Source organism: Lemur catta, chromosome 12, assembly GCF_020740605.2.
Source record: "Lemur catta isolate mLemCat1 chromosome 12, mLemCat1.pri, whole genome shotgun sequence".
Classification (NCBI taxonomy): Eukaryota; Metazoa; Chordata; class Mammalia; order Primates; family Lemuridae; genus Lemur; species Lemur catta.
Window position 1 is genome coordinate 51,820,152 of NC_059139.1, and position 16,482 is coordinate 51,836,633.

At 46.8% G+C, this 16,482-nt stretch overlaps 1 protein-coding gene across 3 annotated transcripts in view; it reads right to left on the reverse strand.

The window, feature by feature from the left end:
• Positions 1 to 11,710: 11,710 nt before the first annotated feature.
• Positions 11,711 to 16,482, reverse strand: part of DHFR (dihydrofolate reductase) — a 49,162-nt gene continuing 44,390 nt past the window's right edge. Inside the window, exons 6-7 of one of the 3 annotated variants that reach the window (XM_045566474.1) lie at positions 14,684 to 14,740; positions 11,711 to 11,884 (exon numbers count right to left, since the gene is read on the reverse strand). In XM_045566474.1, coding sequence (XP_045422430.1) covers positions 14,713 to 14,740 — 28 coding nt within the window. In that variant the 3' untranslated portion in view covers positions 11,711 to 11,884; positions 14,684 to 14,712. Of the gene's footprint in view, positions 11,885 to 13,482; positions 13,871 to 14,683; positions 14,741 to 16,482 lie in introns of those variants that run through there. The other 2 variants (XM_045566473.1, XM_045566475.1) reach the window with 2 other exon arrangements.

Consider the following 16,482-nt stretch of genomic DNA (forward strand, 5'->3'; position numbering starts at 1 on the left):
TTTCTTTCTATTTTCAGTAGAGACGGGGGTCTCACTCTTGCTCAGGCTGGTCTTGAACTACTGACCTTGAGTGATCCTCCCACCTTGGCCTCCCAGAGTGCTAGGATTACAGGTGTGAGCCACTGCACCTGGCCTGTGCCTAGACTTTCAATTGGAGTTTCAACTAACTGTAGTAAGCTTCCAAAAGGCAATATTCAAAAGAACATACTTGTTCATCTCTACTTTGGTATTATTCATGATGCAAAGCCAAGAACAGCTACTCCACATATATATACATAAATACAATGAAAGTGAATGCTGTGATTTTATGTCCCCTGTGCCACATTCTATAAAAGCTATTCCAGAGCTAGACATACCTGCAACTCAGGAATTTAGGAATGTAGGATCAGTTGACAGCTTGGGTCCCAAATTGGAGATCTATTCTGAATGCAAAGCATCTGAAAAGAGCTCATGTGAGACAGTGATCACAAAAGAAACCCTTTTTTAGCATTTTTCATATACAAATGAGTTTAATAGAGCAAAGAAACTTAGAGAAACAAGCTAGAGCATAATATCAAATATAGAAACCACTTGTAATGGCAATTCAAGAAACTATACAATATCAATCATAAAAAAAAAAAAACCTTTGACCAAAATTAGCATTTGAGAATCATATTCAAAGAAGAACAAGTTGCTAGATACCAGATTTCAATATTATACTCTCCATATAGTGTCTAGTATTTGGACCGATCTTTTTTTTTCTTTTAAAGTCTTATAAGAATCTTTTGGGAAAGACTTTCTACTTTTTGCCCAACCTCAAGTAAAGGCCTTTCTCTACAACACTAAAGCTGAGCACTTTCTGTCATAACTTTTCTGTCACCAAGGTTGGCATCAGGAAGTTCTGGGAGGAGAGGGGAGCTGGCAATGTCCTAGCGACTGGCGTGCCTGAGGAGGACAGTGGGCCCGTGGTGGTCCTGTGGGAAGGGACGGTGCTGTGGGCTCCAGCATCTCTGAGGAGCTGCCTAATCTGCCCAGTGTGTGGATGGAGGCGGACCCCTCCCCTGAGGACTAGAGGAAAACGACCCCATGAGGTTTACTCTTTCCTCATTATAAAGACTTTTAAAGCCACTTGGCTTTTTACAATTTAGCAGAGCAAGTTTGAAGTTGTTTAAACACTACATTTTTCAGGGAAAAAAGTTTGAAATACTTTTTTCTCCAAATGTCTAATACATGTTTGGGGTCTTGTTTTGCAATCAGTACCTTAATGGAATAATCCCCTGTCTTTAGGCCTTCATCCTTTTCAGTTGGTTCTTTTATCTTGCCCAACTATTTGTACATCAAAAATGCCAATATTTAAGTCTTAAACTCTCTTTTGATGAAGAACATTTCTCTTGCCTAGAATGTCCTTTCCTCCCGCGAAACATCCTGACTGAAGGTCGGGTGCTGACATCTGTCACATTAACATTCAGTCAAAGCCTTTGTTCTAGCCCGCTCACAAGCAATCCCCAAATTCAGTTACACCTTCTATGCAGATGACAGTTCACCTGGAGAAAGTTCAGGGATCAGAGAGACCCAGGTTTCGATCCTGACTCTCCAGCTCTCCTACTTATCAGCTGTATGCCCTGGTCAAGTCTCTCGGCCTCTCAGAGTCTTGGGTTTCTCATTGTGGAATGACAACCATATAACATTCATTCCATAGGTTTGTGGTAATTAAATCAGACAATGTCTAGAAAAAGACGTTTTTGTTGTGCCTTCCTCTTCACTGCATTCTTCTTTTTAAAAATTTTATCTCAAGATCAGCCTTTCTTTACTTATTTATGGATTTATTTATTTTTTTGAGACAGGGTCTCACTCTTTTGCCCAGGCTAGAGTGCAGTGGCATCATCATAGCTCACTGTAACCTCCAGTGCCTGGGCTCAAGCAATCCTCCTGCCTCAGCCTCCTGAGTAGCCGAGACCATAGGCACACACCACCAGACTTGCCTGGGTTTTCAATTTTTTTGTAGAGACAGAGTCTAGCTATGTTGCATAGGCTGGTCTTGAACTCCTGGCCTCAAGCAATCCTTCCACTCCGGCCTCCCAAATTGCTAGGATTACAGATGTGAGTCACTGCGCCTGGCCTTCTTTTATTTTTATCATGTCTCTAATCCACAGCCTATTTAAGTAACAGATAAAATCTTGAAAATGTATTTTTTAGGATCTGTAAATAATGTTTTGTAAACATAAGTGGAATCTAATAAATGAAATATAGAAAGAATATATCCTTTAAGTATATTTTCCTTATTTCCAAATATCATAATTTCAACATTATTATAAGATATTAATTATTAAGCAGCTGGATAAACTTTTTTATTTTAAAATTAGAATGTCTTTAATACCACTTGCAATTCATCATGGCGTATTTACCATGCTCCTTTAGTGCCTCTCCGTACTCCCAAGACCCCACCAAAATTATAGTTATTTAGTTATCTTTTTTTTTTTTTTGAGACAGTCTCTCACTCTGTTGCCCAGGCTACAGTGCCATGGTGTCAGCCTAGCTCACAGCAACCTCAAACTCCTGGGCTCAAGCCATCCTACTGCCTCAGCCTCCTGAGTGGCTGGGACTACAGGAATGTCCCACCATGCCCGTCTAACTTTTTTTTTTAATATATATTTTTAGTTGTCTGGCTAATTTCTTTCTACTTTTAGTAGAGATGGGGGGTCTTGCTCTTGCTCAGGCTGGTCTTGAACTCCTGAGCTCAAATGATCCTCCCACAGACCTAAGATTACAGGCGTGAGCCACCGTGCCCGGCCGTTATTTAGTTATCTTAAAAAAGATTTTAAAAATATATATTTTCAGCCAGGCACAGTGGCGAATGCCTATAATCCCAGCACCTTGGGAGGCTGAGGTGGGAGGATCACATGAGGCCAGGAGTTTGAGACCAGCCTGGGAACATAGCAAGACCTTATCTCTACAAAAGAAATTTAAAGGATCCTGGACTTTTGGCCTCCAGAACTATGAGAAAATAAATTTCTATTGTTTAAGCCAAAAAAAAAATTTTTTAAATGGGTGTGGTGGTGCACGCCTGTAGTCCCAGCTACTTGGGAAGTGGAGGCAGGAGGGTCATTTGAGTCCAGAAGTTTAAGGCTGCAGTGAGCTATGACCACACTACTGTACTCTAGCCTGGGCAATAGAGTGAGACCCCATCTCTAATATATTTTTTTTTCAAGAAAAAAAATGGAGAAATATCATCAGATGAGTGATTTCAAACAAGCTTTGGGAACAGAGGAGGATAGTGAAGTGGCAAATGGCCTTTGCATAGCAGAAGAGTCTGCAATATAAAGAGCCAGGGGAGGTGGGCCCTGGTGGGAAGAGAACCATGAAATTTAGGACGTGGAGGTCCCAAGCACCACTGAACGTGGCAATGAGTAATACGGCCGAAAACAAGAGGATGATTGAAAGTCTGTGGACAGAACAACTGGGCCCCCAGCTATTTTACGTCACCCCAAGTAGCAGGCAATAACTTTTCTAGGCAAGAAAATGAAGATTCTTCTCTGAACAAATTGATCAGAAAAGCTCCAAACTTACAGGCAGCATGCTGAAAACGGGGGGTTGAAATGAGAGTCTGCTGGCTGAATGGTGGCTTCCCCAGCTCCCTGCCCTGCTACCAGGGGACTGGAAGCCAGGAAAAAGAGGTAAAAAGCACTGCATCTTAGAATTCTGAGCTCTATTAAAAATATATGGCGATAAATGAAGCAATTCAAACCATGACTTCACTCACCCTTCCAGACACCCACTCTACATGGAAATAGAAAGTTACCTGAAAACATTATTCAGAATTTCATACTTCACTCTTGTCTCTTCTCTCCCTGGATGAGTTCTCTGCCAGCCAGCTGTCAGTGCCTACTGAAGGAAATCAAAGCTATTCAGAGTTACATAAACACCGATAATTTGTTACACGCATCTTTCCCATTTGGTGTCTAGTTTTTTAATTCCTTGTTAAGAAATCCCTACAGTGTTTGCTCAGTTCATCATATTTCACTGATTATGAGTCTGTACAAGTGTTTGGAGTAGATCCTATGTACAGCAAGCCAGTCCGCGTCTGTCTGCCAGATGGCGCCTGCCCTGCCGGGGCTGGAGAGGCCTCACCTGGCCAGGCCCGTTTCACGCAGATGAGGCGGCTGGAGAAGGAAAGGGGAGGCAACTCGCCCAAAGTCACTCAGTTCACTTATTTGCTTGCCAGGGTTCAATTACACATGTGTGTCCTTTATCTTACTACTCCCTGCCTCTGGGACGACGAGCTTTCCATGGAGCTGGGTTCTGTTCCGAGTACCTGATCTGTGCGGCGTCTCACATGGTAGTACCGCAGGGGCAAGCCATCTTGGGGAGGACAGGCTGGGCCCTTCCTGTGGCTTTTTCTCCCTATGCCACCCCCTCCCCCGTTTTCCTTTCATTAGGACCAGAAAGTTACTTTCTTTTGCGCTTCTCACTCTACTCCAAATGGGATCCATACTCCCTCCTATAAAGTTCATTGTCAGGGTGGGAGAAAAGGGTTAGAACTTAACAAATGGGTTTGAAGCTCAAAATTCAGCCCCTCACCCTGGCCCCAGTCCCTGCCTTTGTGCTAGTCCCCCACAAGCAGACTGGAGCGTGCTCGGACGAGGCAGCAGGGTGTATATCAGGGACATGGGGTCTGTCTCTCTCCAAGTTACCAGCCTCTGAAAAGTCACTCATTTGAGCCTTAGTTACCTCATCCCTAAAATGGGGATAATATCTCCTTTACAGTAGATTGTGAGGATTTTTGAAGCTCCTAATGCACTTGCCACTTAGGCATTCAATAAATGTCCGTTTCTAAACATGCATCACCAAATACAGGTGCTGCATATGTGCATCTTCCGGGCTGGTGGGGTCTAAAGATGGGAGGCCAAGTTCACTAACCCAGTGGGTTCTCCGCCTTTTGTAGGCACAGAATCACATGAAGAGCCTGTTAAAAATAAAATTCCAGGCTCCACTCCCAGATATTCAATCGGAGGTGCTTCCCATGCACACTTGGAGAAAATCTGAGGCAAACTCTTCATTTCTCATTCCAGGCCCCCTTCCTGTGTGCCATCCACCTCTGCCTCAGAGTCACAGGCTGTCTCCACCATCACTTCCCAGTGGTTCTAGCTCAGCTCCCTGCAGGAGCCAAGGGCAGGGATGGCTGCCACAGCAGAGACAGGGGTAAAGGGAGCCCACAGGTCCCAGAGAAGAGGACAGCCTTGAGTTAGAACCGGGCAGGGACTGGAGGTATGCTGCCCTGCCTTTCCCAGACAGGTCTGAAAACATCCAGAGTCCCAGTGGGCAGCCCAAGGCCAGGATGCAGAGGCCAGCTGCACTGGGAATGAGGCAAGCCTGCCTGCCACACGCAAAATATGTCTGCTCCCCACAAGGAGAGGGGCAGAGCCAGAATAAAAGAGACTGCATCTGAGATTGTCCCAGGAAGTGTAAGGACTGACCAGGAAAAGGGCTCTTCTCTGGCCCCGTCTTATAAGAAATATTTAGAAACTGCCCAAGGAGAGGAGTAGCTGGTCAGGTCTGCTGTGTTTCCCTCACATACCCCCAAAGGACTGGCTGTCTTCTCCCAGGCCTCTAGGGCTGGGCCCTGGGGCACCCACACCCCAACCTCTGTCAGTAACCTCTGACAGTAGATTTTCCTACCCCCCAACACACACACACACACACACACAGAGAGAGAGAGAGAGAGAGAGAGAGAGAGAGAGAGAGAGAGACCAACCTACACCTCCAAGTCTCAGGGAAGACTGGGGAACCAAGGATGTCCAAGCTGTTGAGGATGCTGGCAGCGTCTCCACGGTCACCGCCGGCTCCTGGAACCCAGCGCAGTTCCTCAATTTTTCCCGAGAGCGGGAGGAAGTGAGCCCAAGGTGCTGTCGGAGAAGGGCAAAGGAAGGTGACTGGGGCGACAGCGCCAGGGCACCGATGGGGGCGGGGTGCGCGTTTCGTCGCCTCATCTCTAAGCCAGGGCGGGCAGCTGGCGGGCTGAGGCGATCGCCATCCGCGCAAACGGGCTGTGCCCAGAGCGGCTGCGGGGCGGTCCCTGTGCCGCCCGCCGACCCGTCCGGAGGACGCGGCCCTCTCTTGGACAATGGCGCGTCCGAGGGGAGCAGCCACGGCCCCCATCCCGGAGCAGGCGCACCTCTGCACCCTGGCTCTCCGCTACAGGGGTCCGGCATCCTGGTGCCAAGGCTGTGCGCACTGGAGAGGCGCCGGGACCCGGCTGTCCACCCCTGCGTGGCTGCAGCTTCCCGAGCCAGCGCCGCAAACGGCTCCGCAGCCCCCGGCCCGCCCTCCGCGCCCAGCCCGCACCTCCCGCTGCCCCGCGGCCCGTGGCATCTGCGGAGACGCGCCCAGGTCGGACCCTCCGACCCGCGCGCCGCTTCGGCTGCGGCGCCGACCTGCGCCCCCGAAGACCCTGCCCAGGATCCTCTACATCCCGCGGCCAGGCAGCCCGAGTTTGTCCCCGCCGCGCGGCTGGGCCGAGAAGGAGGCGGAACCCGCACCCTGGCGGGGTCCAAGCCCAAGCCGCCGCAAAGCTGGAGCCGACCACGGGCGGGGACTGCGGGAGGCGCGAGGGTGAACTCGGGTGGAGCGCGCCCCGGGGTGGTGGGACAAAGTCTCTGGAGAGGCCCCTGCAGCCCGGTGGTCCTCGGTCGGCGCTGGGTCTCGAACCCCGCTCAGGGCACTGCGGTGTCAGGGTGCGCGGGAGGTGCGGGCTCCCAGGGCCTGTGCGCCACCGGGCGGGGCGCACGGAGGTCGCGCGGCCGCGGGGCCCCGGGCTGCGCCCTCGCTGCCCTCCTCCCGGCGGCCGCCACCGCAAACCAAAGTTTCCCCAAGTGCAGCCGGCAAAGACGGCGCCGCACACTGACCTGGGACGCGCTGTCGAGTTGGCGGCGGCACCGATTGCCTCCCCGGGGCCGCCCCGACTCTTCGTGCGGTGGCCCCAGGGCCCCGTCCGAGCTGGGTTGTGATCTTCAGCGCCTCGGTGGCTCGAGTCGCAGATCTCGGTAAATGCCGCCCTGTCCCCGCCCTGCTCGGCGGAGAGAGGCGGGCGGCGGGCGGCGAAGCGCCGGAGCGGGGCCGGGAGGCGCGCACCCACCTCGCCGGCCGCCCCGGCCGCGAGGCGCTTCCGCTGGGAGTGACGCGCCGGCTCCCCGCTGCGCTGCAGGTGAGGGCGGCGGGCCCGGCCGGACTCCAGGGGCCAGAAGCTGTTTCCCGAAGCTCCGCCTTCTGTCACCACAAGCGCCACCCCCCGTCCCCTCCTGCGCCCACCGCGCTTTGGCGAAGGCGACTTGGCTGAGAGCTGGGGCGGCAGGGCCTTCCCATTGCGGAGACCTACAGCACGGTCCCTGGGCGGGGCCGTCCGTATGCCTCCCCTCAGCGCGTATCCCCCCTGCTGGGCCTCGGGTCCAGACCCCACCGGCCCCTCCACGGCCCCGTACCCCCGTTAGGTAAAGTCGGAGCCTCACTTCAGTTTGGGGTGGTAGCGGGAGCAACCGTTCTTCTTGTTTTTAGGAGTTTAGAACTTTATTACACTATTATTCAAACATTAATAGAACACTTTAACAAAATTTCACAAAATACATTTCATGTATTAAACGCCACTGAGAGATAAAGAAAGGGGAAATTAAGTAGAAGCAGCTTTTTAAAACTCTTCATTTATCTTGGAGGATCTGGTGGAAAAAAGACCATCACTATCTTTCGTTATTCGAGGAATGTCAATCAAAACTAGTCTGTAGTTTTGAGTCCTCAAAGGGGGAAAGTAGATTTATCTCTGGACAGGCTTCCTTTATTAAGGTAAATAACCCCCTGAAATGGGCTCTTTAGTAAACATACGGAAAGCAAGTTCACAGGACGTTTGACCCGAGTTGGGCTCTAGGGAGTTGGAGTCCTGGATGTGGGCTGCCCTTTGCCTACACCCACAGGTTACCAGGAAGGACTGGGCAGCTTCCCCTTTACCAGCTCGTTTTGTTTTGTTTGTTTGTTTTCGTTTTAATCAATGTATAGTGTACGTATTAAAAGCACATTTCGAAAGTTCAATGATTTTGCACAAACTGAAGCATTATCCAGATCAAGAAACATTACCAGCTCCCCAGAAGCCTCCCTCATATCCCCCAGCGGAGGGAGAAATGGCTTCAAACCGCATAAATTAGCTGTGCTAGTTTTTGCATTTTACAGCGATTGAATCATACAGCAGATACTCTGTTGTTTGGCTTCTTTCACTCAACATTATGTTTAAGAGATGTACACTGTGTGTGGTGGTGGTTTGTTCATGCTTTTTGCTGCATAGCATTCCACTGTGTGAAAGTACCTCAATTCTCAAGTTGGGGACATTACAAATAATGCTGCTATGAACATTATAGTAGATGTCTTTTGATGAACATATGTATGTATTTCTGTAGGGTACATACCTAGGAGTGGAATTGTGAGTCATGACGTAGGCATATGTTTGGCTTCTGTAGATATTGCCAGACAGCTTTCCAAAGTAGATGATCCAGTTTTCACTCCTACTTTATTAGTTCTCTATTACTGCTTGTTACGACAAACATCGCCACAAATTTAGTGGCTTAAAACAATACAAATTTATTCTCTCACGGTTCTGGACATCAGAAGTCCAAAGTGGGTTTTATGTGGCTAAAATCAAAGTGTCCACAGGTCTGCATTACTTCTGGAGGCTCTAGGGGAGAATCTGTTTCCTCATCTTTCTAGCTTTTAGAGGCTGCCTGCATTCCTGGGCTGGTGGCCCCTTCCTCCATCTTCAAATATCCTACCCCTCAAGTCACTCAACTCTGTTTCTGTTGTCACGTCTTTTTCTCCCTCTGACTCTCCTGCCTCACTTTTTTTTTTTTTTTTTTAAGACAGGGTATTGCTCTGTCCCCCCAGCTAAAGTGCAGTGGCATCATCATAGCTCACTGCAACCTACAACTCCTGGGCTCAAATGATCCTCCTGCCTCAGCCTCCCGAGTACCTGGGACTACAGGTGTGTGCCACCACAGCTGGTTAATTTTTCTATTTTTTGTGGAGATGGGTTCTCACTCTTGCTCAGGGTGGTCTGGAACTTCTGGCCTCAAGCAATCCTCCTGCCTTGGCCTCCCAAAGTGCCAGAGTGCTAGGATTACAGGCATGAGCCACTGTGCCTGGCCCTGCCTCACATTTATTAGGAGCTTTGTGATTGCACTGGACCCACTTGGATAATCTAGGACAATCTTCCATCTCAAGATCTGTCCTTTAATCACATCTGCAAAATTCCTTTTGCCATGTAGAATAATATATTCATAGGTTCCAGGGATTAGGACGTGAACCTCTTTGGCAGTCCATTATTTAGCCCACCACACCTATCAGCAGGGTATTGGACACATTCCACGTCCACAGAAAGGACAATGGAACCTCAAGATACAATTTACCTAGAGCATTTTCCCTGTTGACCTGGGTGCTGTGCCAGGACTGGTGGGCAGGAGAGGGGGGCCGATGAAAGAACACCACTTCTGGCCACCACATGTCTGGGGCAAGGGGCTTTCATATAGAGAATGAGAATCTGGTTTGATTTGTGCCAGGGGCACCTGTGCTGAGTTAAACATCAGGGAAGACACATTCTCCTTCACGGAGGGTGGTAACAGCAAGAAAATAGTGGTGGACACATCACATCACATTTCGCACTGTGAACAAGGCCCTGTGGTCAGTGGACAGTGTCCCCAACCTGTGCCATAACCCTTTCCATCCTCCAGCACTCAGGACGAATCTGTCCAGGGTTGATGGTGTAATTGTGGAGACTGACTTCCCACAGTAGAATAGGTAAGGTGGGGGCAGCATGACACTACAAAGTCTGTGTCTTCCTAATCTGGGCAGGGGTGTCCTTGCCATCATTAAAGGAAGAGATGACTTTAACCTTCAAAGAATATCTAGATTATACTCACTTCTGGTCTCATATTAGTCTAGCAGCCACACCCTTCAAGGAGATAGCACAGATATTTTTATCCCCATTTTACCAATGAGACTACCAGGGCTCCAAGAGGCGCTTTGACTCTCTTAAGGAGGCTCAGGAGTGGAACCAGGGGTGAAAAGAGCCTTACAGCTCTTCCCACTGTCCTGTGTGCTGTCCCACCTCCCTGGTGTGTAGATTCACTGACCCAAGGTGTTCAGGCCAAACTGGATATATCCTACCTCATGGGTGATAAAGTGAGCTTATCTGGAATGCGGGACTCCCTGTCCTCATAGTTTTATGCCATTAAAAATATGTTTTAGGAAGAAGTAAAAGTAGATGCATGTGCTTGATAAACATCTTCATCAGAACCCCTCCATCTATTTTCTGTGTTCTAGAAATATGCTGAAATTTCTGTCTACTGATGAAATCACCCCAGTTCTCTTCACAATTGTGGTTTATACTACAGTTCATTTACTCACAATTTAATTCAGATCTCAAGACAGAGAGATGTGTGGTTAGTCTGCCATCATGAATTTAAAATTCCATGGTTATCACCATCATAGTCCACATCATCAATATTTTATTAAAGAAGATAGAATCCTAAGCTTACAAGGAAGACATCTTAAAACCACCCACCGACAATCCAGAAACCCTAAAATACTCAGAAATTGGTAGCATTAGTTACCTTAGAATTGGGAGTGAAAAGGGAATTAAAATAAGAACTGGTTAAAACTCTGTTTTACCCACAGTGGACATAATACTTAAGGATAGAAGGCTGAAAGCTTTCCCCCTAAGATTAGGAACAAGATAAGTGCACCAAACAAATAAACAAACAGAAAGAGCAAATTTTGAAGGAAACAGACAATGCAGGGAGAAGAAAACACCAAAAACCATCATTAATATAATAGATGCAATATTTCAACCATAAAATAAGAACAGAATATTATAAAAAAGAAATCAGGAAACAAGAAAAGCCTCTTGAAATTTCAAAATTAAAAGCAGATACGAAAAACCTGAAGTAGATAACCTCTAAAGAAGGATTAGAAGGCCGGGCATGGTGGCTCACGCCTGTAATCCTAGCACTCTGGGAGGCCGAGGCGGGAGGATTGCTTGAGGTCAGGAGTTTGAGACCAGCCTGAGCAAGAGTGAAACCCCGTCTCTACTAAAAATAGAAAGAAATTAGCCAAACAACTAAAAATAGAAAAATTAGCTGGGCATGGTGGCACATGCCTGTAGTCCCAGCTACTCGGGAGGCTGAGGCAGAAGGATCGCTTGAGCCCAGGAGTCTGAGGTTGCTGTGAGCTGGGCTGATGCCATGGCACTTTAGCCTGGGCAACAAAGTGAGACTCTGTCTCAAAAACAAAAAAACAAAAAAGATACACACAAGCAAAAAAACAAAAAAATATAAAAGTAAAAAGCAGAAGGCTCAGAGGCAGTTTTTGCAAATCTTAGGGGGTGTGTCCCAGAGCAGCGGGGCCCACATGGCCGTTCCTGCTCTCGTGGCGACAGCATCCCTCTCTCCCCCTTCAGCTGGCCGTGGCCCCTGATCTTTTCATCTTTCAAAGACAGGAAAATATTTTGCTTCAGCTCTTGAGATGCAAATACATTTTTCAAGGCCTTTTTCATTTAAGAAAAGATTCAAACACAGTGAATATTATCTTTCTGGAGGGGGTTCTCTTTAGGACAGGAAAGGTTGCAGGGAAACGGCAAACACAGCTAGTCACACTGAGCAACAGAGAGCGCGTTTTACTGCTTACAGTCAGAATTTTCTTCCTCCTGGTTTCTTCCCCTTTGTTTCTTCACGTCTCCCCCTTTCTCCTCGCTGCTCTGATGTTTTGGATGAACCTTTCCCCAACATTTTCTAAACCTTAACAGCTCAGAGTGGGGATGGGCTGCTGTTTCCAAGCTGCCAGCAGTTTTCTGATTCATCTTTGGGAGATAATTGCTTCCCTGTTATGGCAAAGAAAAATATGCTGCTGATGTGTTAGAAAGATCAGAAGTGAGGGTTAACGCCTCCACGTGAGAGTCCATGCTGAAAATCCACGAGCCTTAACCTGGGATGTGCTCAGTTTTCCAAAAACCCCAGCTGCCTCTGCACCTCGGTCCCACCATGTCCTATACTGACAGGAGGAAAGAGAAGCTTCATCATAGCCTTTGGGAGGTTCTCAGATAGCAACAAAATATAAATTTGTGATGTCCACCCCTTGAGTCTTAGGCCACAGTCATGGTGCCAGGCTGTCTCCCCTGGGGCGGGAGCATAGTTCAAAGCCACCCACCAACCTGGAACACCTATTCTGGACTGTTACATGAGAAAGGAAAAAAATGTCTATTTTACTTGAGTTTTGCATTTTGGAACTCTTCATTCTAGCCTTTTACCTCAACCAATCCAATTAGTTTCATAATTTAAAAGTGTGTTTTAAAATTTTGCTTAAAATATGTATATGTGTATGTTTCTAAAAGGATATTTAGGAAACATAACAACATAGGCTACCTATAGACAGGGGAACTGAATGCCTGGTGGACAGTGGCCGGAAGGAGTCTTGTTTTGTTTTTACTCCATATCTATTTATAAGTGTTGAAATTTGAACTATATAAATGTAATATTTATTCAAGAAATACAAGTAAAATAAATTAATTAATTTGAAGTTTTGATCCTGCACCAAGGTGGTTTGTTCGGATTCATTACTGATGGGCACTCAGCCTGCACGGGAGTCTCTTACCTACTAATCTATGACCCGGGCAAGGAGAGGAGGGATGGATGAGGCCGGCAGAGAGGAGCAGCAGGGCGAATGCCCGAGTGGAAGGAGAGCTGCCTGCTCTGCCTGAGCACCCACCGGCACAGCTCACGGGCTGCCTGCAACTGGACTGCTCATCTCCCCTCACACAGTGTGTGTGTCAGCGTGCGGGAGGTGATCCCCGAAGGCAGATTAATTTCACTTCCGTTTCCTGAGCATCCTCTGTCCTAAGATGGTATCTTTTAATCCGAGGCACTCAAAGAGAGTCATCCTGAATTTTTGGTTGGGTGAGCAACGTGATATTTTGCAACCAACTGAACGAAAATTCAGTTTTCATTCTGGCAACATGATTTGATTTTTCCTGCCTCCTATATTTTATGTTGGGATGAGTGATTTATTATTTTCCTATTCATGATTTCTAACCAAAGCCAAAAGAAAAGAAGCAACACAATATTGAGTAATTTTCCCCTGAAGCATACAATGAGGGTTTCTTATTTAATATGGATCAAGGTTGGGCATCGTGTGATTGAGAGGAGTTCAGAGTTTTCCCAAAATCTAATGAATCTTTGAAAGTATCATTTTATTCTTGCTTCCATACAATGGCTCCTTTTGTAAACCATGGTCCCCGAGAGAACACAACTCCCTTTGCTGCAGTGCACCGATGGCACTTTCCCTGCTTTCCAATGCATGTTTCCCACAGAGTATGCCAGGTGGATTGTTTGGTACACTAATAACAGAATAAGATTCAAATAGCTTCAGAAACCACTTTTTACTGTTGTGAAAGTTAGAACAAAGAACTGATACATTGTTGGGAGTTCGGGTGAATTGTCCCCATTGGTCCTGGGCTGGCCACAAGACCGTGATCTCTGCTGCCCTGAGGACCCTGGCACGGCCCGCCCAGGCCTTCCCGTGCTTCCCGCGGCCCTCCGTGGGATGCATCTTGGGCCACAGCCAGCCTGGATGCTGCAGATTCCACTGGGCACTTGACTCACTTCACGCCTCTCAGGTGCTGCCTTGTCATGAAGTGTTTCCCCATCCCCTCAACTACGGGCTGCAACTGCAGTTTGTGGGTTCCCTAGGGCACGTGTCACTGCCAGCCATATGTACAGATATTTAGGTCCATGGCACCTGGTATTGGAGGCAGAAAGCAGGTCTTGGCTGTTTTTGCCATCTGGCCCAGTGCCAGGCACACAGTAGGTGCCTGTGAATGTAAATTGCACTGAGTGTGTAGAGGGAATAAAGAAAGAAACCAAAGGTGGAGATTCTTCTTTGCCAAAAATGTGCTTTCTAACAGGGATCAGCGAACTATAGCCCATGGGCCAAGTTCAGCTCACTGCTTGTTTTTGCAAAGCCCATGAGCTAAGAATGTGTTTACATTTTTAAATGGTTGAAAAAAATCAAAAGAAGAATAATATCTCATGACACATGAAAATTATATAAAAGTTCAAATTTCAGTGTCCATAAATAAAGTTTTATTGAAACACAGCCACACCCATTAGTTTACACATTGTCTATTGTGGCTTTTACACTGCCAAGAGTTGAATAGTTTGCAATGGTGATTGTGTAGCCTAAAATGCTTACTATCTGTCATTTTACAGAAAAAGTTTGCTGACTCCTGCCCTGTAAGCTAAGGTCTTTCAGATGGAAATATTTGTTCTTGCTCTCTTCCAAATCTTCAGTTATACTAGGGGCATTAATGGTTACTATCTCACTGGATTTTTTTTTAATACTATTTACTCTTTAAAAAATCTTCTGGGCCACAGCCCTGCGTATGATAAACCAGGAATATTCAATTTCTGCCACCTATGAGAACATTCAGCCAATTAAGTGCCTGTGACGTGCAGGTGGGAGCCAGGCCTCTGGAGATACAGTGAGGAACAAGGTAAACACAGCCTCTATCCTTGTGTGGCTAATTGTAATGTGGGGAAAAATTAAACAATCCATAACAGAAAATAAGATTTTTTTTCATAGAGAAGCTAGAAGGTGCTCAGAGAACAGAGTGGGAATACCTTACCTTGTGTAGATGGCATCAGGGAGGGCTTCTCAGAGGATGTGACATTTCCAGTGAGACCTGAAGGACAAGTTGGTATCATATCAGTGAAGAGTATCATATCATATTACTAAGAGAAACAAACTTTTCTATCTTATTTAAGACGTTGTTGCTTGAGGGTCTTTGTTACATGCATCCAAACCTGTATGATGATTAATGCATTCTTTGTACCCAAACTGCATAACCCACTTCCTCCTGTGGAGCTGGGAGTCAGAACTACTGTGCAGACTGGTATGGGGAGGAACTTGAAGTTCTAAGGGGGCTGCGCATGGTGGCTCATGCTTGTAATCTCAGCACTTCAGGAGGCTAAGTGGGAGGATTGCTTGAGACCAGGAGTTCTAGACCAGCCTGGGCAACGTAGTGAGACCGCCTCTCCACAAAAAAAAAATTTTAAAAATTAGCTACATGTGGTGGGAAGATCGCTTGAGCCCAAGAGTTCAAGGTTACAGTGAGCTACTATTGTGTCACTGCATTCCAACCTGGATAACAGAGAGACCTGTCTAAAAAAAAAAAAAAAGTCAATGACAGCCTGTGCTCAGAATGAAGATGTGGTTTTTTCCGGTGATTCATTATTCACTCTTTAATACTCATTTTCTCATTCAGAGGAGTCATGTACATATGAAAAGCTAGCCCAATAAATTAGTCAGTGTACTGATGAATATGTTTTCACTAACTGGAGCAACAACTGATTCATGTAAATTAATGAAGAGATAAAGTAATACTAGGATAATTGATCAGACATAAACTAGTCCATAGCATAATAAAACCTCTTATATAGGCCTCCAGGATGTGTTAAATTTATAATCATAAGCAAGAAAACTATGCAGTGAATATTTGTCATTTTCATTTGTCCAGCATCCAAACACTCCTTCTATTTTGATGAATCCAAAAACGAGTGAAGTCCATGATCTTACTTCCTACTCCGGAAGCTGGAGAGAAATGAATAATCTCCCTCCAGAGATCCTTTTTTTTTTTTTTTTTTGAGACAGAGTCTCGCTCTGTTGCCTAGGCTAGAGTGAGTGCCGTGGCGTCAGCCTAGCTCACAGCAATCTCAAACTCTTGGGTTTAAGCGATCCTTCTGCCTCAGTCTCCCGAGTAGCTGGGACTACAGGCATGCACCACCATGCCCGGATAATTTTTTATATATATTTTTAGCTGTCCAGATCATTTCTTTCTATTTTTAGTAGAGTCGGGGATCTCGATCTTGCTCAGGCTGGTCTCGAACTCCTGACCTCAACTGATCCTCCCGCCTCGGCCTCCCAGAGTGCTAGGATTACAGGCGTGAGCCACCGCGCCCGGCCTCCTCCAGATCCCTTGAAACCATGTTTGGACATTTGACCAAGGCTTTGTCAATCAGATGCTCTTTCCTGGGACTTTGGATCTTCTGGGTGTGATACCAAGGCCAGAGATGCTCAGAGACCATTCAGAGTGGCTGGATGGAATTGAGACTGCAGAGGACAGTGAAAAGTGTCCAGGGCTGATGATGTTAGGGCTGACATCCTTTGCTGACTGAACCTCAGGTGAGATCCTGACTGTGCCATGTGTACCCAAGTTCCTGTCTCCAAAGCTAATTCTCCAGTTTTCCTGAAACTTTTTGAGACATCCAGTGTCCTTCCAATAAATTTCTTTTCTGTATATGTTAGCCACTGTTGGTTTCATTATTTGCAAAAACACTGGATGCTTCATACTCTATGTGAGAATAAGATATATGGTATTATGTATGAAGAAAACTTTATTCTATACCTGGTCCAATTCTAGACTAG